Raw genomic sequence first — 22,447 nt, 5'->3', positions numbered from 1 at the left:
CTGAAGAAGGATCTCGACCCGAAACGTCACTCATTCTTTCTACCCAGTGAGGCTGTCTGTTCTGCTGAGTTACTCCAGCATTTTGTGTCTATCTTTGGTGCAAACCAGCATCTGCAGTTCCTTCCTACCCATACCGACCTTTCTGCCTTGAGCTTCCTCCACTGTCAGAGTAAGACCCAACAAAAATTGGAAGAACAGTACCTCATATAAAGCTTGGGCAGCTTACACAAATGAAAATTGATTTCTCTAACTTCAAATAACCCTTGCTTTCCCTCGCTCTCTGTTCCTCCCCCACCCTAGTTCTCCCACCGGTTTCACCTGATTAATTTTACTGATTGTATGCGGCCTTGTCACCTTGCCCTCAGTTAACAATGAACCATTGTACATTTCCTTGATCATCGTCTGCTTTGATCTGTTGTTTTCACACCTTACCTGTCCATATCTCGATGTCCCCCTCTCCGCTAACTCTCAGTCTGAAGAAGCATTTCAACCTGAAACATAATTTATACCTTTTCTCCAGCAGTTACTCCAGCATTTTGTGTCGACCTTCTGTCTAAACCAGCAACTGCAGTCCCTTCCCACACACACTTGGCACATTCCCATGTTCTCCAAAGATGCTGCCTGACCTTGAGCAGATGAGAATTTCTTCAAAGTAGGCATACCTTGAGAAGATGGTCAGGATGAAGGGCCTTGACCCAAAATGTCACCTATTCCTTCTCTCCAGAGATGCTGCCTGACCTGCTGAATGACCTCAGCACTTTGTGTCCTTCCGAGTAAAGAAGTTGGGAGGTCATGTTGCAGTTAAATAAGACCTTGACGGAGCCAAATTTAGAGTATTGTGTTCAGTTTTGAGCATCATGTTTTAGGAAAGATATTGTCCAGTAGGAAAGGGTGCAGAAAAAAATTACTAGGATGTTGCCAGGACTCTAGAGTCTTGAGCTATATATAGAGAGAGGTTGAGCAGGCTTGGACTTTATTCCATTGAGCACAAGTGGGTGGGGGGCGATTTTATAGAGGTGTACAAAATCACGAGACGAATAGATCGGGCAATACATTACTCTTGCCCAGAGTAGAGGAATCGAGATCCAGAGGACATAGGTTTATCTAAATGGTGGCCGATTGGGAAAGGGGGAGATGCAGCGAGACCTGGGTGTCATGGTACACCAGTCATTGAAGGTAGGCATGCAGGTGCAGCAGGCAGTAAAGAAAGCGAATGGTATGTTAGCTTTCATTGCAAAAGGATTTGAGTATAGATGTGGCCCTTGTGGCTAAGGGGATCAGGGGGTATGGAGAGAAGGCAGGTACGGGATACTGAGTTGGATGATCAGCCATGATCATATTGAATGGCGGTGCAGGCTCGAAGGGCCGAATGGCCTACTCCTGCACCTAATTTCTATGTTTCTATGTTTCTAAGGTGAGGAGAGAAAGATTTAGTTTAGTTTCCAGATACAGTGTGGAAACAAACCCTTCGGCCCACCGAATCTGTGTCGAACAACAATCCCCGCACAATAACACTATCCTACACACTATGGACAATTTATAATTTTACCAAGATAATGAGCCTACAAACCTGTAGGAGTGTGGGAGGAAACTGGAGCTCCCGGAGAAAGCCCACACAGGTCACTGGGAGAATGTACAAATTCCATACATTCAGCACCCGTAGTCAGGATTGAACCAGGGTTTCTGGCTCTGTGATGATGCAATTCCACCGCTGCTTCACCGTGCCGCCCCAAATCTACGGCATCTGGTATTCCCAGGCGGAATCCCATCCAAGTACTAACCAGACCTGAGCCTGTTTAGCTTTCGAGATTAGACGAGATTGAGCGTTTTCAGGCTAGTTTGGCCGTAGACATACTACGGGACCTGAATAGGAACCTGAGGGGTAACTCTGTTTACAGAAAGGGTGGTGTGTGTATAGAAAAAGTTGCCAGAGGAGGTAGTTGAGGCAGGTACTATTGCAACATTAAGGAAACATTTAGACAAGCTCATGGATAGGACTGTTTTAGAGGGATAAGGGCCAAACATGGGCAGGTGAGACTGGTGTTGATGGGGCATGTTGGTCGATGTGGGCAAGTTGGGCCGAAGGGCCTGATTCCACGCTATTTTCACTCTATATGACCAGAGATGCTGCCTGACCTGCTGAGTTTTGATGACTTTTGATACATTGCTCTATTAGCTGCTCGTGTTAGTTGATTGTTGACAATTCCCCTTGTTTACTGATCTTACTAAAACAGAGAAATGCTGCCATTCTGTTTTGATCAGCAGTGAAGAGGGATGTTCTGTGTCCATGGCGAGAGTGACGTTATGAAAAAGTGTGTACAATTAAGAACAATTTAATTGAGGATAAAATGTTCTGATGGATAAATGGATCAATAACCCAGGACTCAAATATAAGGCAAAGGAGTGAGATGAAATTCGGACAATTATTTCACTCTGATTTGTTTGAATCCAAGTTCACTGCCTTAAAGGCTGACAGAAAAGGTTCTAAAATGATTTACTAAAGTGGTTTGATTAAGAACATGAGCACAGCTAAATTACTGGGCTCGGGAAGCAAATCAGACAGATGAATGTATTGGACACCTCTTACAAAGAGCCAGTCTGCGCTGTGTCATTCTGATGCTAGATATACCATGTGTGTCTTTTCAATCAGTTGTCAGTTTAATTCCCATGCCTCTCGCTCTAACTGTGCATTTATATTGATGTTTTGTATTGAGGTCTGTTCAATTGTTGTATTAACGCTGATACTTTTGTCAGAAAATCTCACATACTATTCTGCAAATGTATTCAAATCTTGAAATGTAAATTACCTCAATCTCAGAGGAGACCAACACTTAGAAAAATAATATGTTCTTGAAGCAGAAGGTGTCTCACACAATTGAGAAGCCACATTTGCCATTTGTTACCTTGCTTATGAAGTATGCAAAATATTAACAAGATAGACACAAAATGCTGGAGTAACTCAGCGGGACAGGCAGCATCTCTGGCGAGAAGGAATAGGTGACATTTCGGGTTGAGACCCTTCTTCAGACTAAAATGTTTTGTCAGACTTCTTCAGACAAAATATTAAGAATAATTGAATTATTGATAGGACACCTCTGTGGTTGAAACTTTCCTTGAGGAACATAACAACAAATGCAAATGATTAGAAGAAAAATGATTAGACGCCTGGTGAAATATTGCACTTACACTATAATGGGCAAAATATTCATGCAAAATCCCCGTCAGGCGAATGTTTTTCCAAATTTAAATTTATTTGAAAAATATTTCGAAAGACGGGTCAGATTTCTCTTTTTCAAATTATTGTATTATGGGATATTAAAAACTGTCTTTTATTAAAACGAAACTGCATTTTTTAATGAGATTTATCACGTCCGATTAAACATACATCAGTCAAGCCATGAATTATCTGGGTTTTTCGGAGTGTTAGTATTGTGTAAATCATTGATGTTTATCAACAAATTTAGTCTTGAGTCTGAAGAAGTCCTGACCTGAAATGTCACCTCTCCATGTTCTCCAGAGATGCTGCCTGACCCGCTGAGTTACTCCAGCACTCTGTGAAACATCACCTCTCCATGTTCTCCAGAGATGCTGACTGATCCGCTGAGTTACTCCAGCACTCTGTGAAACATCACCTCTCCATGTTCTCCAGAGATGACAATAGACAATAGGTGCAGGAGTAGGCCATTTGGCCCTTCGAGCCAGCACCGCCATTCAATGTGATCATGGCTGATCATCCCCAATCAGTACCCCGTTCAACTAGGTGCTCCTGCACCTATTGTCTATTGTCTATTGTCTAATTCAGACAGTCCCACCAGTCTAAAGTGGAGGCCTACAGGAGCGGGGATGCAGATCTCTACAGGCAGGTCAAGTACAAGCTGAGAAGAGGAATCAGAGCTGCCAAGGAAAGGTACAATGAGAAGTTGAGGAGCGAGTTCTCAGCTAATAACTCTTCTTCAGTGTGGAAGGGCTTATAAGAAATCACCAGCTTTAAGAGGAAACCCCCCCCCGCTCCCTGGACAATCGTCAGCCGACCAACGACCTGAATGAGTTCTACTGCAGGTTCGAGAGACAGTAACATAACCCCCGTACCCCCTCCTCCAAATCACCACTTCACACCTACTTTCCGCCTGACTCCAGTCTGCAAAGATTGGACCCGTCCCCAATCACTGCTTCACACCCACTTACAGCCTGACTCCAGTCTGCAAAGACTGAGCCCTTATCCACTACCCACCCCCCTCCTTGCTGCCCAACATCAGTCCAATGGGAGGCCACCATCAACTCCATAGTCAAAAAGGCCCAACAGAGGACGTACTTAGAGTCACAGAGTGATACAGTCATAGAGGGAAGCAGGCCCTTCAGCCCAACTTGCCCACACTGGCCAACAATGACCCAGCTACACTAGTCCCACTTGCCTGCGGCAGCTGAGAAAACACAATCTGCCACAGGCAATGGTCCAGTTTTATATTGCCATCATAGAGTCTGTCCTCACCTTCTCCAGCATGGTCTGCTTTGGCTCAGCCACCAAGCATGACACATCGTTCGATCAGCCGAGAAGGTTGTTGGCTGCAACCTTCTCCCCCATTGACGAACTGTACACTGCAAGGGCCAGGAAGCGAGCGGTTAAGATAATCTCTGACCCCTCTCACCCTTGCCACAAACTCTTTACAACTTATACAACTATATACAACTAAACAACTTATGCTCATGTACGGATTCAGAGTTATTACACATTCCTATAGGTGCTGTCTGTGTGGAGTTTGCATGTTCTCGCTACGACCGTGTGGGTTACCTCCGGTTGCTCTGTTTTCCTCTCACACCCCAATAGATTTATAGATTAATTGGCCTCTGTAAATTGTCTCTAAAGTGTAGGGAATGGTTACAGAAGTGGGATAACATAAAACTAGTGTAAATGGATGATCCATTTTATCAATTAAGCTGCTGATGTTGAAGGTGATTTTATCCAATGTTGCTGGAGAAAATGGATGGATGTTCGACATGGACTGAAGGACCTGTTTCCGTGCTGTATCTTTCAATCAGACTATCTATTGTACATTCTGAGCCAGTAAAGAATACAGAGGCATGGAACAAATGAAATGTTCAACACTTTAATGTGCCTTTTACACATGGTTTTGCTGAGTGACTGAAGTTGGGGCCACTGGGCGAGACGAGGCAAGGCCCTTCCTACTCCTCGGGGGCAGATTTGGAGGACACCTGGATGACCTCGACGGTGCTGAAACTTTTGCTGGCGGACACGCGGTTCCTGGTGCGGAGTTTGTTCAGGGCACACTCTGCCATTCCTGCTCTCTCCTCGGCATCGTCCAACTCGTGCACAGTCTTCCTGTATTTGGCCAGGCTTTGGTTAGCCTGTTCCTCCTGTGAATGAGGAGTTCAAGAGAAACAATGGTTTAATGACACTGTATTTGTCACACCTGCTGAGGTACAGTGAAACTATTTTTTTTGTATACAGTTCAGGACGTATCACTACACATAAGCACTTAGAAGCAGTGAATATTGATCCAATCGACCGATATTTACTGACTCTTTTCCAGCTGGTGTCCTTTGTTTGGGACAGTCACAACTGGTCCTTCAGATGGGTGTTGGGGATTAATGTCCAAATCAGTTGGCATTAGGATGGACAATTCTTTACATTGGATAGTACTAGTGTATGGGGTGATTGCTGGTCGGCGCGACTCGGTGGGTCAAAGGGCCTGTTTCCACACTGTACGCTGTATCTCCAGAGTCTAAAGTCACTGTTGTGGGATATACTGTATTGTCTCATAAAATGGAATCGCAATTCAATTGTATCTTTATTCCCTGTAACCTGTATTTGTATACATTATTCCTTTTATCCTGTATTCATATACTTGGATGCCTTCATTGTAAATAGTCTTCCCACTGACTGGAGAGCACACAGGAGAAAAGCTTTCCACTGTAGCGAAAGAGGAGCTATTAAAGAGGATCAAGCCTGCACTTGTGGGCTGTAACAATGCTCTTTAAAGAGGGACCTGATGAAGGACATTCAGACTGAGGACATTCAGAATAGCTTGCTTTTCTAAACACAGTTCCAAGGTCAGGGATGTACAGATGACTTACAGACTCTTCAATCTGCCTTTTGTAGCTCTTCAGTTTGGCCTGCAGTTTCTCCACCAGTTCCTGCATGCGTTGGTTCGTCTTGTGATCTTCATCGGTTTGGAAGATCAGCTCCTTCAGCCGGCGCTCATTCTTACGCAGATTTTTCACTGTCTCCACATGGCGTTTCTGCTCTGTGTCCAGCTCAGACTCCAGCTCCTTGATCTAGATTGTAGCAAAAACACCAATTTAGTGATCACATTATCCCATGATGTTATAACTGGACGGCTTTTAATTTGAGGAAGGACATTCTTGCTATTGAGGGAGTGCAGTGTAGGTTTGCCGGGTTAATTCCCAGGATGGCAGGACTGTCATATGACTCCGCTATTTTTGTCAAGGGTTATGGGAAGAATGGAGTTAAGAGGGAAAGATGGATCAGCCATGATTGAATGTCAGAGTAGATCCAATGGGCCGAATGGCCTAATTCTGCAGTGATTAACTGGCCATTTTCTTCTGAGGTCATCCTTTGCCCCAGTGACATTTTCCCCCCCCCCCCCCCCCCCCCCCCCCCCCCCCCCCCCAGCCGCTTCGCTCTCTCCTCACCTTTGTCTCCAGTTTCTGGATCATACGTCTTCCACCCTTCAGGGCCATTTGCTCAGATTCCTCCAGTTTTCCCTGCAAATCCTTGATGGTGATCTCAAAGTTCTTCTTGATCTTCTCCAGGTGCATGCAGTGCTCCTGTTCTTGCCGCAGTTCCTCGCCCATGCGGGTGGCCTGGACAAAGAAGAAAGAGGGGACGTTCAGGTAACTGCTTGTGGTGGACTTCGAATCCACTCAGGTCAAACTATATCAGCAGCCTTTGGTTAAATGGCTTTTGTGCTCATTAGGCACTTTCAATATTAATAATATCAACATTTCAAAATGTGCACAAAATGGTTGTAAATTCAGCCCACGTTCATATCCAGGCATCGACGGCACGGAACTGATCAAACCCACTCGACATCAATTTGTAAAATATTAATTTGTCATATTTAATGTAACTTATCATTAACATAAAATAAGGACCAGAGGCAGTAATTTCAAATTAAAAGCATAATGATGGATGGAAATTAAACCAAAAATTGATTAGTTTAAGAATAATGTTGGCTGAGTGAAATGAATGATGTACAACTATTTAGCAAGAGTATTTCTATTGTGGAGCGATTCTAGACTGAACTTACGTCACTCATGGCCTTCTTGGCTTTCTCATCAGCAGATCGGAACTCGTGAATCAGTTCTTCATGTTCATTGGTGAGTGACTGAAGATCCCCTTCTAGTTTCCTCTTGTACACCAGCAAGGTGCTATTCTGAAGGGAAAGAACATTGAAAGTTTGAAGGCAATTTATTCTGTCCAATTTGATTGCTTTGGAAGAGTGTTGCCTGATCACCTTGATTCGCACACAGCATTCCAGACGCCTGGCCAATATTTAGCTATGTTGCACTGAAAACTGATCAGGAAGGACACTAGAATACACTCCTCAGAAATCCATCTCCATCTTATACTTGCCTCACAATGGCATTTAAACCATGAATTGAATGGCTCATAGAGCTGTACAGCATGGAAACAGCCCCCTTCGGCCCACTTTGTCCAAGCTGGCCAATTTGGCCTGTTTGGCTAGTCCTATTTGACTAGATTTGGCCCATAGCTCTAAATTCTTCCTAACCATATATCTGACCAAATGCTTTTTAAAGGTCGAGAAGAGAGCCATTCTTAGTGGAGATTGGTATCAAACAAGGCTATTGCACTGGTTCTAATCTTTCCTCACCTCCAGCAGACCTTGCAGGGGAGTGGGGCTAATCTTCATAATTCTGAAGAAGGTTGCTCGACCCAAAGCGCCACCTATCCATGACTACTCAAGGTGGAGACGGACCATTCGTTACGGTGCTGAGAACCTCATGACCATGCCCGCAATGTGCACATCGACCCCATCAGACCACACGGAACTGGACTTCAGGTTAGTCATTCTCAATTCCGTGAGATGCCCAAGAAGAGGAGTGTGGCACAGAGGCAATCTGCAGTGAATCATAAACTACTCCGAAGGGCAGCAGTCCCACTTTAGGAGGATGATGTTGTATTTACTGCAGTTAGCCTGAGAGCTGAGACACAACTTGTAAACTACCTACCACTGCAGGTCAGTTATGCTCTCGACACTGTGACCATGAACATCCATTTGAGTTACAGCCCATATAGAGTCATGGAATCTTACAGCATGGAAACAGGCCCTTCGGCCCAACTTACCCAACATGTCCCATCTACACTACTCCCACCTGCCTGTGTTTGGCCCAATTCCCTCTAAACCTGTCCAATGTTTGCTAAACGTTGTGTTAGTATCTGCCTCAACTCTCACCTCCAGCAGCTAAAGGGCAAGATATAGGCAGAGAGGAATAGAAATGATGATGCCATCATTGTGTTCTGGAGTTCAAACCAGATCCTCTTTCAAGTTATATAAACATCAATCTATAGTCAAAGGGTGGTGAATCTGTGGAATTCTTTGCCACAGACAGCTGTGGAGGCCAAGTCGATGGATATTTTAAGGCAGAGAGATAGATTCTTGATTAGTACGGGTGTCAGGGTTATGGGGAGAAGGCAGGGGAATGGGGTTGGGGTGAGAGATAGATCAGCCATGATTTAATGGTGGAGTAGACTTGATGGGCCGAATGGCCTGATTCTGCTCCTATCACATGAAATTTTCAAATCATTTTCCTTTGCTTTCATGTGTGTGTGTGTGTGTGACGGCAATGTTAATTTTTGATTAGCTCTCACGACATTTACTCGCAGTTAGTTACCTGCACGTTGAGTTCGTTATACCGCTCGCTCACTTCCACCAGCTCCTGCTCGGTCAGTTTGCGGGATCGCTCGCTAGATTCCAGCGTGTTGCGGTGCTCCTCCAGCTCTGTCTGCAGGAGGCTGATGCGCCGCTCCGACAGGTTGAACTGTTCGCGCAGTTCCTCGTGATGCCGGGTGTCCTCGTCCATTTGAGCCTGTGTTTCCTGAGGGGCGAGAAGACCATTTTGTTCCATCACAAGAGAGACTGCCAACTCCTTGAATTGAACTTCACCACCAAATCTCTCCACGCCCCACACGTCCCAGAAGTCATGTGCACCGTGCACTGTGGCCTTCCGACCCTGACTAGCTCCGCGCTCCATATTTTCACTGTTCAATCATGAGCAGACAGGCTTTAAATTTTACTTGGGCCTAAGTTCTGAAATTCCTCCCTCAAAGCAGCCTCACAGCCACAAATATTGTCATTAACTGCTTCAAATCAAAGTTTGCTTGCTAATTTTTAGTTTCATCTTTTGGCTTAGCGATACAGCGCGGAAACAGGCCCTTCGGCCCACCAACTCCGCACCAACCAGCGATCCCCACACATCGACAACACTACCCTACACACACTAGAGACAATTTTACATTGGCTGATCTATCTTTCCCTCTCAACCCCATTCTCCTGCCTTCTCCCCCTATTAACCCTTAATCCTTCTCTGCCTTAAAAATACCCACTGACTTGACCTCCACAGCAGTCTGTGGCAATGAATTCCACAGTTTCACCACCCTCTGACTAAAGAAATTCCTCCTCATCTCTTTCTAAAGTTACATCCTTTTATTCTGAGGCTGTGTCTTCTGGTCTAAGCACCCATCACCCTTTGTGTAATAAAACCAGCCCGCACATCTTGAAACTTTCCCCCTCTTACCTTAAAGCTGTGCCCTCTAGTCGTTGACATTTTACATCCTGGGGAAAAAGGTCCTGACTGTCTACACTATCTATGCCTCTCACTACCTTCTCTAGAAATACATGTCCTAGTATTCCCTTGAAAGAAAAGACGTCAGCTCGTATCTACCTTGAGTTGCTGCTGGAGTCTCTTTAGGGTCTTGACCAGCTCGGCATTGTTCTTGTTTGCATGCTCCAGCTGGATCTCCATCTCGTTCACATCGGACTCCATCTTTTTCTTCAGCCTGAGAGCCTCAGCACGGCCCTTCGATTCAACATCTAAGCTGGCCTGCAGCGATTCAATGGCACGCTGGTGGTTCTTTCTGCAAGTTCATTGGAGAAGGTGGCATTTGAAGCGCAGGTTTCCTACTTCCCGGTGAAATATCACAGTGATGTCTACACACAATGTTCTCTGTCAGGGAACGCTGGCAGTTGTGAGAGTCAGAGAGCCAAGTATGAAATGGATGCTGCTGCAATCATGATGACAATTTGGTGTAGTTTGATTTAGAGATACAGCACAGAAACAGGCCCTTCGGCCCATTGAGTGCATAGTTCTATTCTATCCACTCCCCACACACCAAGGGCAATTTACAGAAGCCAATTAATCTACAAATGTGCATGTTTTTGGGATGTTGGAGGAAGCCAGGAGCACCTGGAGGAAACCCACATGGTCACAGGCGAGAACGTGCAAACTCTACACAGAGAGCCCCCTGGCGCTGTGATGCAGCAGCTCTGCCAGCTGCGCCACTGTGCTGCCCATGACATTAAGCAATGGTTAATTTGAGTTGAGACATGTATTGCGTAATTGGTGCAGGACTCTACCTAAGGCGTACTTAATAAAATGGATACATTTAAAATAATCTTATAATCCTGCATACCTGGTGGTTTCGAATTCCTCTTCCTTTTCATGGATTCTCCTCTCGATATCTGCCTTCACCTGTGCCAGTTCCAGTTGAACCCGAACCAACTTAGCCTCCTCTGTCTACAGGTAAAGAAAACAAAATAAGTCCATTCAATAAAGTACAAACTGGTCATGCATTATCTTAAATGCAGGACATACGAATATAAAAAAAATGTTAAAAGGAAACTCCCAAAAAGAAACAAATAAAAATATAAAACTAGAAATGTAAAGATTTCAGAGATGTTCTTCATGTGAACTTTGTAGCTCTCCAGCAAAATCCTCTTATTAAAAGAAGAATTAAAGACTGTTCCTCACACAAAGCAGATAATGTACGTATTTACTGCAACAGAAGGTGGCCCTTCAGCTCATTGTCACCATGCTAGTCCTGTCTGAGCAATTCCATGAGATTCTGATACTGGACTCAGAATTAGTGATATGTGATTTAGGTTATGATCACAGTGTGAATGCAAAGCAAAATCACAGGGACATAGCTGTTGCATGCAGCAGCAAGGAACAGGGACATTGTTGCATGCAGCAACGAGGAACAGGAACATTGTTGCATGCAGCAACAAGGAACAGGAACAATGTTGCCTGCAGAGACAAGGAACTGGAGATGCTGGTTTACATAAAAGGACACAAAGTGTGGGTCAGGCAGCACCGCCCCGGGCCGCGGAATTTGAACCGGCCCGCTTGCGGAGCACGGATTCCGCCGCGGGACTTACCTACCATCACCCGGCGGGGTCACAACATCGGAGGCTTGGATTGCCTCAGCGCAGAGGGAGAGCAAGGAGGGAAGAGACAATGACTTTGGGACTTAAACTGTGTTGAGTGTTTGTTATTTATTCTATGTTATGACTGCAGGCTAAACCATTTCGTTGCACTGAAAAGTGCAATGACAATAAATTGAATCAAATCTCTGGAGAACGTTTAGTTTAGTTTATTGTCATGTGTAAGGTGAAAAGCTTTTTCGTTGTGCGCTAACCAAGTTCAAGTTCAAGTTCACATTTATTGTCACATGCACCAATTGATACAGTGAAATTTGGTTTACCATACAGCCATACGAATAAAAATAAAGTCAGAGGAAAGATGAGACATGATTATAATCGAGCCGTCCGCATGCACTTGGCTTAAAATGAATTAAATCACAACGTGAAAGCTACACTGAGTGTTTGCCTTGTCTTGGTCAGTTGTGAAACTTACGTCACAGAGATAATGATTCCATGCCATGCAGTTCACATCTTTATGATAAATCAGGCGCTTACTCTGAGAGCCATTCACTGAATCAAACTTCATTACCTCCAGCAAACTTTCAGCCTCTTCCAGAGCCAGTTGCAGTTCATCCTTTTCAATTTCTAGCTTCTTCCTTAATTTCATCAGCTCGTGCACACTCTTGCCACCTTCTGACAGCTGATCGACCAGCTCCTTAATCTCTTCTGAAGGATCACACCAAATTATACAGTGAAATCAGAGTCCAATGACCATTTGTATCACGATAACCGCAGGTGAGATCAGGCCTTTGGACATATATCCAATGAAGGATTCCAACCGAAACATTGTCTGCCCATTTACCTCTACAGACGCTGCCTGACCCGTGGAGTTCCTCCTTTATGTTTTCCTCAAGATTCCAACATCTGCAGCTCATGTGTCTCCATTTTGGAAACATCTGTCAGCAACAGGGCAATTCAGACGTCCTCTCCTTTCTAAAGCTTTATTGAACGGGACAGAGCACTGATGTATCTGAGTGTCGAGCACCCCATTATTTGTGCCTAGTTTCCTAAACTGAATCAAACTCTAATTTCATCGAGACACTCGGAACTGCAGATGCTGAAATCTTGAGCAACACTCAAAAGTGCTGGAGGACCTCAGTGGGTTGAGTTGAGTTTAGTTTATTGTCACGTGTGCCGAGGTACAGTGAAAAGCGTTTGTTGCGTGCTAACTAGTCGGCGGAAAGATGATTAGATAATAAGGATGGTCAGACAATTGAAAGATGGTCAGACAGTACATGATTACAATCGAGCCATTCACAGTGTATCAATACATGATAACGGGAATAACTTGAATAACATTTAGTGCAAGATAATGCCAGCAAAATCCGATCAAAGATATTCCGAGGGACTCCAATGAGATAGATAGTAGTTCAGGACTGTTCTCCTGAAGGGTCTGAAGAAGGGTCTCAACCTGAAACGTCACCCATTCCTTCTCTCCAGAGATGCTGCCTGACCCCATGAGTTGCTCCGGTTTTTTGTGTCTATCTTCGGTTTAAACCAGCATCTGCAGTTCCTTCTTACACAATTCGTCTGCTCTCTAGATGTGGTTGGGTGGTTCAGTTGGGAAGAAACTGTCTGGATCTGGAAGTGTGCGTTTTTAAACACCCATCACCAATCATCTATCCTTCTATCTGAGGTTATATAATGATTTAATTGCATGCAAGCGTGCATTTGTGTGTATGTGTGCACATGCTAGTGCATGTGTGTGTGCGAGATGTGTGTGCGTGCGTTACATTGTATCTAGGGAAAGCGAAGGTTCTGAGACGGGCTGGGAAGATCATCAAAGACCCCTCACACCCCAACCATGGACTGTTTGCCCTCCTCCCATCAGGGAGGTGGTACAGGAGCCTCAGGTGTGTGTGGATGTGTGTTCTATGTCACACTGTGTGTCGGAGTGACGATGTGTGTGTGTCCCCATGTGTGTGTGTGTGTGTGTATCTGTCTCTGTTTTCTTGTGCTTTTCTCGATGTATGTACTACGGTCTGATGCGCGTTGTACTGATACTTGTATCTGTGCGATGACATTAAAGTTGAATTGAATTGAATTGAATTGCAACATCTAGTTTGTTCCAATTGAAATGTGTTCATTTAAAGCAGATCGAAACATTGGCTTGCTATTCTCTGCCATGAGACGGTTGCCTTGAAACAATTACCTTGAAGATTTTTATTATCTTTCTTCACAACCTCGAGGTGCTCAATAATCTCCTCGTAGCTTGTCTTCAGTTTGAAGACTTCCGTCACGTAGCTCCGGCATTCCTTCTGCGAGCTGTCCAGTTCAACCTGTATTTCTTCATATTTCTGCTGCCATTCTGACAGCATTTTGTCAAAGGATCGTTGCTTCTTGTCCAGAAGAGCTGCAGCAGCGTTTGACTGAGAATAATCAGAAAAGAGGGCACTTGTTACACCCCCCTGCAGAAATATCCTGAGAAATAGGGCTTCTATTTCATCTGAACATGTTCAAATTTACATCCTGAGTGCATTGGTTGAAACTGGAGGGCCATTTAACTCGTGGCTAAGCACTTGAGGTTACATGGAGAAGGCAGGAGAATGGGGTTGAGAGGGGCAAATGGATCAGCCACAAGCAGACTCGATGGGCCAAATGGCCTAATACTGCTCCTCTGCCTTATGTCTTGAGTCGGTGAACCCATTGTGTGTGACCTTGTGAAGGTGTTGATTCTGATTTGATATACTCCTGGAGATTTTTCCATATAACCTCCAAACAGGCCACTCAATCAAGAGATCTTTTTGCAAAACAATTCTCGATTATTTGCGTTATTATTTAATGAAAATCAAAAATACATACCTTTTTAAAATGTCTTTTTGTGGGTTTTTTTTAACACTGATTAAATGGCCTTTTTGGTTTTTTTTCCTGGTAATAAAATATTTCACTCCGGGAGCCACCGGATCTGCATGGCGGCGCAGCGGGTAGAGCTGCTGCCTCACAACGCCAGAGACCCGGATTCAATCCCGACCTCGGGTGCCATCTGTGTGGAGTTTGCACGTTCTCTCTGTGACCAGGTGGGTTTCCTTTGGGTGCTCAGGTTTCCTCCCACATCCCAAAGGCCCGCGGGTTTGTTAGTTAATTGTTCCCGGTGTGCAGGGAGTGGATGGGAAAGTGGGATAACAGAGAACTAGTGTGAACGGGTGATCGATGGTCGGTGGGCTGTAGGGCCTGTTTCCATGCTGTACCTTCCAACTAATCAATCTAAGGTGATCTGTATTTAATCTGTTGGGCAGAAGGAATCAATTGCATTTTTCACCGTATATGAGGGGGAACTTCTTTACTCAGAGAGTGGTAGCTGTGTGGAATGAGCTCCCAGTGGAAGTGGTGGAGGCAGGTTCGATTTTATCATTTAAAAATAAATTGGATATGTATATGGACGGGAAAGGAATGGGGGGTTATGGTCTGAGTGCAGGTAGATGGGACTAGGTGAGAGTAAGTATTCGGCACGGACTTGTAGGTCCGAGATGGCCTGTTTCCATGCTGCAATTGTTACATGGTTATATGGTGTATATATATATATATCAAGGACGAGCAGCAGCCAATGTCTCATTACCTTTTCCAGCTCAATGGATAAGTCTTCCACCTCTCCAGTGAGTCTCTGCTTGGACTTCTCCAGGCTGGCTGCCCGGGCTTGTGCAGCCTCAGCAGCTTCTTCAGCCTCCTGCAACCGAGCGGCCAGCTTCCTCCTGTTAACCAGAAGGTGGTGTAAGATGTTCGCGCAGAGATAGAGGGCAACACGGTGGCGCAGCTGTACAGTTGCTGCCTTACGACGCCGGAGACCCGGGTTTGATCCTGACTACGGGTGTTGTCTGTACGGAATTTGTACGTCCTCCCTTTGTAGGTTTTCGCCGACTGATCCAGTTTACTCCCACTTTCCAAAGACGTACAGGTTTGTTGGCCAATTGGCTTCTGTAAAGTGTCCCTTGTGTGTGGGAAAGTGCTAGTGTACAGGATGATTGTTGGTCGGCGTGGACTCAATGGGCCATAAAGAGGGGGATGCAAGGGTTACTTGAAATTAGAGAAATCAATATTCATACCGCTGGGTTGTAAGATGCCCAAGCGAAATATGAGGTGCTGTATCCCGGGAACACTTTTCCCAGGAAATGTTCTGGGAAAGCTCTGTAACAATGGCTGTGGACTTTAATCAATCAGTTACTCACTTAAAGAAACATAGAAAATAGGTGCAGGAGTAGGCCATTCAGCCCTTCGAGCCTGCACCGCCATTCAATATGATCATGGCTGATCATCCAACTCAGTATCTTGTACCTGCCGTCTCTCTATACCCCCTGATCCCTTTAGCCACATGGGCCACATCTAACTCCCTCTTAAATATAGCCAATGAACTGGCCTCTGTGGCAGAGAATTCCACAGATTCACCTCTCTGTGTGTGAATTTTTTTTTTCTCATCTCGGTCCTGAAAGACTTCCTTCCCCCTTATCCTTAAACTGTGACCCCTTGTTCTGGACAAGAAGAATGACTCACTTTGTCTCTTCCAGTTCCTCTGTCTTCTGAATGGCATCGGTCTCATACTTGGTCCTCCATGTTGTCACTTCGCTGTTTAGCTTGGAGACCAGTCGCTGCAGTTCAGCTTTGCTCGCTTGCTCTTCCTCCAGTTGTTCCTTTGTCAGGTCCATGTCATGCTTGGCGTTGGCGAGACCCACCACTGCTCCGCTTCTGGACTGAAGATTGGAAATGGCATTTACCATGCGGCGCTCCATCCAACCAAACATGCAACCACACAAAATAAAACAAGCCTCACCCGTGACTCTTCTTCTAGCTGCCTCTTGAGGTCTTCAACTTGTGTACTGAGGGTAACTTTGGTCCTGATCAGCTGGTTCAGTTTACTCTGGGCTTCCTCATGTTCACGACTCAACTCGCTGTTCTCCGCTGGTCAAGAAAGAAAGAGAGAATAAAAGGTCAGCAAACTATAGCTGTCAATTATGTTCACTGGCCACAAACTCTTTGAATCACTTCCCTCTGGAAGGCGACTCCGGATTTTCAAAGCTGCCACAGCCAGACATAAAAACAGTTTTTATCCACGAGTAGTTGCTCTACTCAACAGCCAAAAACCTGTAGCCTCCCTTTGATCTGGTATTTTGTTGGTCCACATGCTTGATCAATGGTGTCTTATCATTAATGTTTTATTATTATTAATGTTTAGTGTTTTCTGAGTCATTCGTAACTGTCACTGTATGTCATGTTATTACTTGTGGGTGGAGCAACAAGGCAAATTCCTTGTATTGAATGCTTTGCCAATAAACTTACTCACTTCCTTCACTGTTTCCTTTCTGCATTTACTTAAGGTTCCAAGTTACCATTGGCAACACCTGCAGGGAAAAGTGTATTGAACCTTCACGGAGTTTCCTGTACAATGTAACGGGCGGTGGTGAAGGCAGATGCCATAGTGGCATTTAGGAACACAGTACAGCACAAGAACAGGCCCTTTGGTCCACAAAGTCTGTGCCGAACATGATGCCAAGACCAACGTTTAGATACCTGGATATAATCCATATCCCTCCATCCCCGGCATGTCCACATGCCTATACAATAGTCTCTTCAGGTCATAGAGTCATACAGCATGGAAACAGGCTCATCAGCTCTACTTGCCCACAACAACCAACATGTCCCATCTACACTAGTCCCACCTGCCTGCGTTTATCCCATATCTAAACTTGTCCTATCCGTGTACTTGAATGAACATGTTTCATGATACAAAGTATTTCAGAAGTATCTCTGGCTCTATATTGTACTTTTAACTAGGAAAACTAGGTGAATAGAATCCAGCAGGTCTAGCAATGTCGGGACAGGGTGGCTCAACATGAAGGCACTCTCTGCAGACAAAGGGACAGTGTAGCAGACCAACAGACCAGAGCCAAATTGGACATCAGCCCAAGGTAAAAGAAATACGAAACTAGATTACAGAAAATAAATCATAAATACATTTCATTCCGAGCACTGGATAAATGGAGAAGGATAAATTGCATTTTATTAAAAAGATATTGCTTATATTTTACAGATGGTTTTTTTCTTTAAGGTCAATGAAACTGGTTTCAAATCAAAGCGTTATAGCAAGTGCGAAAGTTCAACTAATTCTGATCGGTGGCACATTAAGATTTGATTCTTAATTCATGAAGAATATTAATTAAGGGAAGTTATTTTCTGCTTTGTAAACTTTTATGACCGCAACAGTTTCAGGTGTAGGGAGGAGTGGCAGGTTATGTGATACCTGATAACCTGGTCTTCACCGTATTAACTTCACTCATGTTTCTTTCCATTTCGGAATACTTGGCAATGGCCTCTGTTAAGTTGTCTTCCAGCTTTCGAACATGCATGTCTGCACCAAGCTGCCCACACAAGAGTAAAATGATCATTTATCATGGAAAAGGCTTTTACCATTTAGTAGAACAAAGAAAATAGCACAACCAGTATGCTCAGGATCAGAGAGAGGGAGAGGGAAAGGGAGAGGGAGAGAGGAAGGGAGTTGGGGTGAGAGGGAGAGAGTGAAGGAGGGGGTAGAAGGAGAGAAGGAGAGGGGTAAAGGGAGAGAGGGCTTGCGGGACAAAGGGGTAGAGAGGGGTAGAGGGAGAAAGGGAAATAGTGAGAGGGAGAGAGAGAGAGAGAGAGAGGAAGGGAGTTGGGATGAGAGGGAAGGAGGGGTAGAAGGAGAGAAGGGGAGGGGTAAAAGGAGAGAGGGCTAGCGGGACAGAGAGGGGTAGAGGATGCGAGGGAAAGAGAGAGAGAGGAAAAGAGAGGCTGTTTATTTCAGCTCTATCAATGTGTACATGATCTGGAGACTGCCTGAAATTGTGTGGAACTTCCCTGAATCTGGATGAAAGACCCTTAAAGTTGCAGTTAATTTCACACCTGCACCTCCTGGACATATCTTTCCGTGGAGATGAAGATTGCAAAATGATCAAACATCAATGCTAGAGGGAGTTGCATCAGAGCGAGATGTAAAGTTCTTTGTACATTGCGTTTTCAATGTGTAAAACCAATACTAGAAAGAATAATATCTATGCCACTTATAAGACATTACTCAGTTCAGGGGCGGCATGAAGTTGCAGCGGTAGAGTTTATGCCTTAGAGGACCAGAGACCCGAGTTTGCCCCTGACGATGGGTGCTGTGTGGATGGAGTTTGTACGTTCTCCCCGTGACTGCGTGGGTTTATTCCAGGTGCGCAGGTTTCTTCCCACACTCCAGATACGTACAGGTTTGTAGGTTAATTGGCTTTGGTAAAAATTGTAAATTGTCTAGTCTGTAGTATAATGCTAGTGTGCCGGGAGGGTGGATCGCTGGTCAGCACGGACTCGGTGGGCTGAAGGGTCTATTTCTGCACTGTATTTCCAAATAAACTCAATATTGCCGGGAAATTCTCTGAACTATGATTGATAATTTAGTACCAAGTGGCATATCAGATCAAACTTGATGATGTAAGGAACTGCAGATGCTGGAATCTTGAGCAAAACATACATTAACCATATAACAATTACAGCACGGAAACAGGCCATCTCGGCCCTACAAGTCCGTGCCGAACAACCTTTATCCCTTAGTAAAACATTGTTTTATAAAGGGTCCACAGCACCTGTGGAAAGAATGGAGAGGCGACATTTTGGGTCTGGACCCTTCTTTAGACCCAACTTGGTGCTTAGCATCTTGAGGTATCATTGAGAATGCTGAAAATCATGTTGACTCCCTACACTGCTTTTAGCTTTAGCAAACCATTGCGGCGAGTCAGGGTTAGATTAAATGTTTAAGAAGGTACTATAGATGCTGGAAAATCGAAGGTAGACAAAAATGCTGGAGAAACTCAGCGAGTGAGGCAGCATCTATAGAGCGAAGGAAATAGGCGACGTTTCGGGTCGAGACCCTTCTTCAAATAGGCAACATTTCGGGTCGAGACCCATCTGCCTTAGAGCACCAGAGACCTGAGTTCGCCCCTGACTACGGGTGCTGTGTGGGGGGAGTTTGTACTTTCTCCCCGGGACTGCGTGGGTTTTTTTCCAGGTGCACAGGTTTCCTCCCACACTCCAGATACGTACAGTTTTGTAAGTTAATTGGCTTTGGTAAAAATTGTAAATTGTCTAGTTGAAGAAGGGTCTCGACCCGAAACGTCGCCTATTTCCTTTCGCTCTATGGATGCTGCCTCACCCGCTGCGTTTCTTCAGCATTTTTGTCCACCCAGGGTTAGATTTAGGTTATTTTTCACGGTGCTTTTTGGCCCATTCACCTTGGCTTTCTGCAGGGCCTCGGCGTTGCCGCTGAGATCATCGATCTCGGATTTCATGACCTGCTTGTCCTTCTCCAGTTTGCCCTTGACCCTCTGCAGGTTCTCGATGTGCTCCGTCAGCTCAGCCAAGGAGTCGGTTTGCTTCTTCCTGAGCGCCGCGGCGGTGGCCTCAGCCTGCAGCGCGGACTCTTCCAGCTCCCGTCGCAGCTTCAGCAGTTCTGTTTCCCGCTTCTTGTTCATCTCAATCTGTGGGGACAGTGGGAACAATGTGATTACCACAACACTCGCAAGAGAAGGCATTGTCTGCACCTTACCACCCCCCCCCAAAAAACACGCCTTCTTTTGCTGAACAACCTGAAGAATTTGCAAATAATTTTAAAGTGTGAGGACCAGTTTCTTTAGCCAGAGGGTTCATAAATTCATAACTCCTAGGAGCAGAATTAGGCCATTCAGCCCATCGAGTCTACTCTGCTATTCAATCATGGATGATCTAATCTGGGTGGTGAATCTGTGGAATTCATTGCCACTGACGGGTGTGGAGGCCTTTGAGCTAAGTTTAATCGGATAAGTGGACTTTATCTTGCACTAAATAGAAACATGGAAAATAGGTGCAGGAGTAGGCCATTCGGCCCTTCGAACCTGCACCGCCATTCAATATGATCATGGCTGATCATCCAACTCAGTATCCTGTGCCTGCCTTCTCTCCATATGTTAATCCCTGTTAATATGTTAATGTTGTTCCCTTTATCCTGTATCTGTGCAAGCCACGATTGTATTGATGTATACTCTATCCGCAGATTGGACCGCATGCAAACAAAAGCTTTTCCCTGTACCTCAATACATATGACAATACATATAACCAAACCGACAGCAACATCTCAGGATGCTGCCTCCCTTCTGGGTCTTTTCAACGTGAGGGTGGAGAAGGGGTGAAGCAGGGATACGGCAACTGGGCGGCACAGTGGCGTGCACAGCGGTAGAATTGCTGCCTCAATGCGCCAGAAACCCGTGTTCGATCCTGACTTTAGGCGATGCCTGTGCAGAGTTTGCATGTTCTCCCTGTGGCCGTGTGGGTTTTCTCCGGGTGCTCCGGTTTCCTCCCATATTCAGAAGGCATGCGGGTTCGTAGGTTAATTGGCTTCTGTAAAATGTCCCCAATGTGTAGGATAGAACGAATGTACGGGGTGATTGCTGGTCACCGTGTGGAATTAGTGGGCCGAAGGGCCTGTTTCCGTGCTGTATCTCTAAACCAATCTAAAGTAAACAACTCTTCCCTGCTCCAATTGAAGATAAACGTACATGCAGACACGTTGATAAAAGCACTCGGATTGAAATCCCTCCACTTGCCCCTGAAGTTACCTGAGATACTGTAGCCCCTCCAGCTTCTTCCAGTCTGTCACTGAGTTCCTCCAAGTCACGGGCATACTCAGCTCTCTGCTTCTCGACCTGCATGGATTGGACGAACGACATTTGAAACCAAGCACAACCACTTAAAACAAGAACAGTAAAGACGATCCCAGCTGTTATCAGATATTATTTGCTGCCACGGCCACCAAGGGCGGTTTGATGGGCAAAGACACCAAGTGCTGGAGTAGTTTAGTGAGTCAGGCAGCATCTTTGGAGAACCTGGATCAGTGATGTTTTGTGTCGAGACCCTTCTTCAGACTGGGTACCTGAAATCCTAGTTGGGTCCAAACTGGGAGGTGTGGAAACGGAGCTGGAAGCCACGTGGTGCAAGATGATGGGGAGGGCAAATGCTGAAGCAAGAAGCATGGCTATGGTGGCGGTCTTCAGAGTAGGATTCTTCTAACTCCATGGAGGAGATGGTAGATTATTAGGACGCTGGTTCATGAGGCCATTGATGGTGATCGCATTCCCAAATGTTTTTCTCTTTCTCACATCCCATCTCACCAGTTTGCGTCAAGACCTTTGCTCCAGCATCTCCCCGTTAAAGGGCTTGACCCCATGACCTCTGCACCGAGATACGGCATGATATATCCCTTTACCCCACCTTTAACATTTCTATTTGGTTCTTCACTGTTTGAGCCATGGTCGGCATGTGGCCGAGCTATTAGGCATTAAGATAATGAGAAAAACACGTTTTTAATGTACCCTGGCAAAGGTGTTAATGATTAATGAAGTGTCACTATGGGCAAGATTTGGGCAGCACAGCTGCCTCACAGTGCCAGAGAACCAGGTTCAATCCTGACCTCAGGTGCTGTCTGCGTGGAGTTTGCACGTTTACACAGTGACCGCGTGGGTTTCCTCCGGGTGCTCCAGATTCCTCCCACATCCCACAGACGTGCGGGTTTGTCGGTTAATTGGCCCCAGCGTGGCAGGGAGTGGATGAGAATGTGGGTCAACACAGAACTAGTGTGAACGGGTGATGGATGGCCGTGAGGACTCGCTGTTTCAGTGCTGTATCTCTTAAATAAGCAAAACTGTTACAGACTGGTTGGCCGTATCATGAGAGATTTTTGCACGAAGCAGCAATCGACGTAGTTTTACCTTGGCTCTCATCGCCCGTTCGCCCTCAAGTTCCTCTTCCAGCTCTTCAATTCGAGACTACAAACAGAAACACATGCATTAATGTTTAATGGTCCCAACCTTACATTCTGGCTTTGAGTCATTGGCCAATTTTACATGCATTGCATTGTTTCAATGTGCTCCAAAATGTATCTCCATCAGTTGGTTATTGGCAAGAATAGACCATGTTGTGATGGCCTTTATCAG

General features: G+C 45.3%; 1 protein-coding gene and 1 pseudogene across 1 annotated transcript in view; both read right to left on the bottom strand.

Annotated features, from left to right (window-relative positions):
- Nucleotides 1–1,732: 1,732 nt before the first annotated feature.
- Nucleotides 1,733–1,851, bottom strand: LOC129707128 (5S ribosomal RNA; annotated as a pseudogene).
- A 3,243-nt stretch (nt 1,852–5,094) lies between these two features.
- LOC129707108 (myosin-16-like) overlaps nt 5,095–22,447 on the bottom strand; it is a 62,792-nt gene continuing 45,439 nt past the window's right edge. The window contains exons 26-41 of the mRNA XM_055651898.1: nt 22,223–22,279; nt 21,074–21,160; nt 19,715–19,960; nt 17,713–17,830; nt 16,246–16,373; nt 15,969–16,165; nt 15,040–15,172; nt 13,636–13,852; nt 12,013–12,149; nt 10,694–10,797; nt 9,946–10,138; nt 8,896–9,099; nt 7,290–7,415; nt 6,673–6,843; nt 6,094–6,294; nt 5,095–5,373 (exon numbers count right to left, since the gene is read on the bottom strand). Coding sequence (XP_055507873.1) covers nt 5,182–5,373; nt 6,094–6,294; nt 6,673–6,843; nt 7,290–7,415; nt 8,896–9,099; nt 9,946–10,138; nt 10,694–10,797; nt 12,013–12,149; nt 13,636–13,852; nt 15,040–15,172; nt 15,969–16,165; nt 16,246–16,373; nt 17,713–17,830; nt 19,715–19,960; nt 21,074–21,160; nt 22,223–22,279 — 2,511 coding nt within the window. The 3' untranslated portion in view covers nt 5,095–5,181. The remainder of the gene's footprint in view (nt 5,374–6,093; nt 6,295–6,672; nt 6,844–7,289; nt 7,416–8,895; nt 9,100–9,945; nt 10,139–10,693; nt 10,798–12,012; nt 12,150–13,635; nt 13,853–15,039; nt 15,173–15,968; nt 16,166–16,245; nt 16,374–17,712; nt 17,831–19,714; nt 19,961–21,073; nt 21,161–22,222; nt 22,280–22,447) is intronic.

The sequence above is a fragment of the Leucoraja erinacea genome, chromosome 20, assembly GCF_028641065.1.
Source record: "Leucoraja erinacea ecotype New England chromosome 20, Leri_hhj_1, whole genome shotgun sequence".
Classification (NCBI taxonomy): Eukaryota; Metazoa; Chordata; class Chondrichthyes; order Rajiformes; family Rajidae; genus Leucoraja; species Leucoraja erinaceus.
The sequence above is the reverse complement of the archived record's forward strand: the minus strand, read 5'-3'. Positions and strand labels throughout refer to the sequence as shown.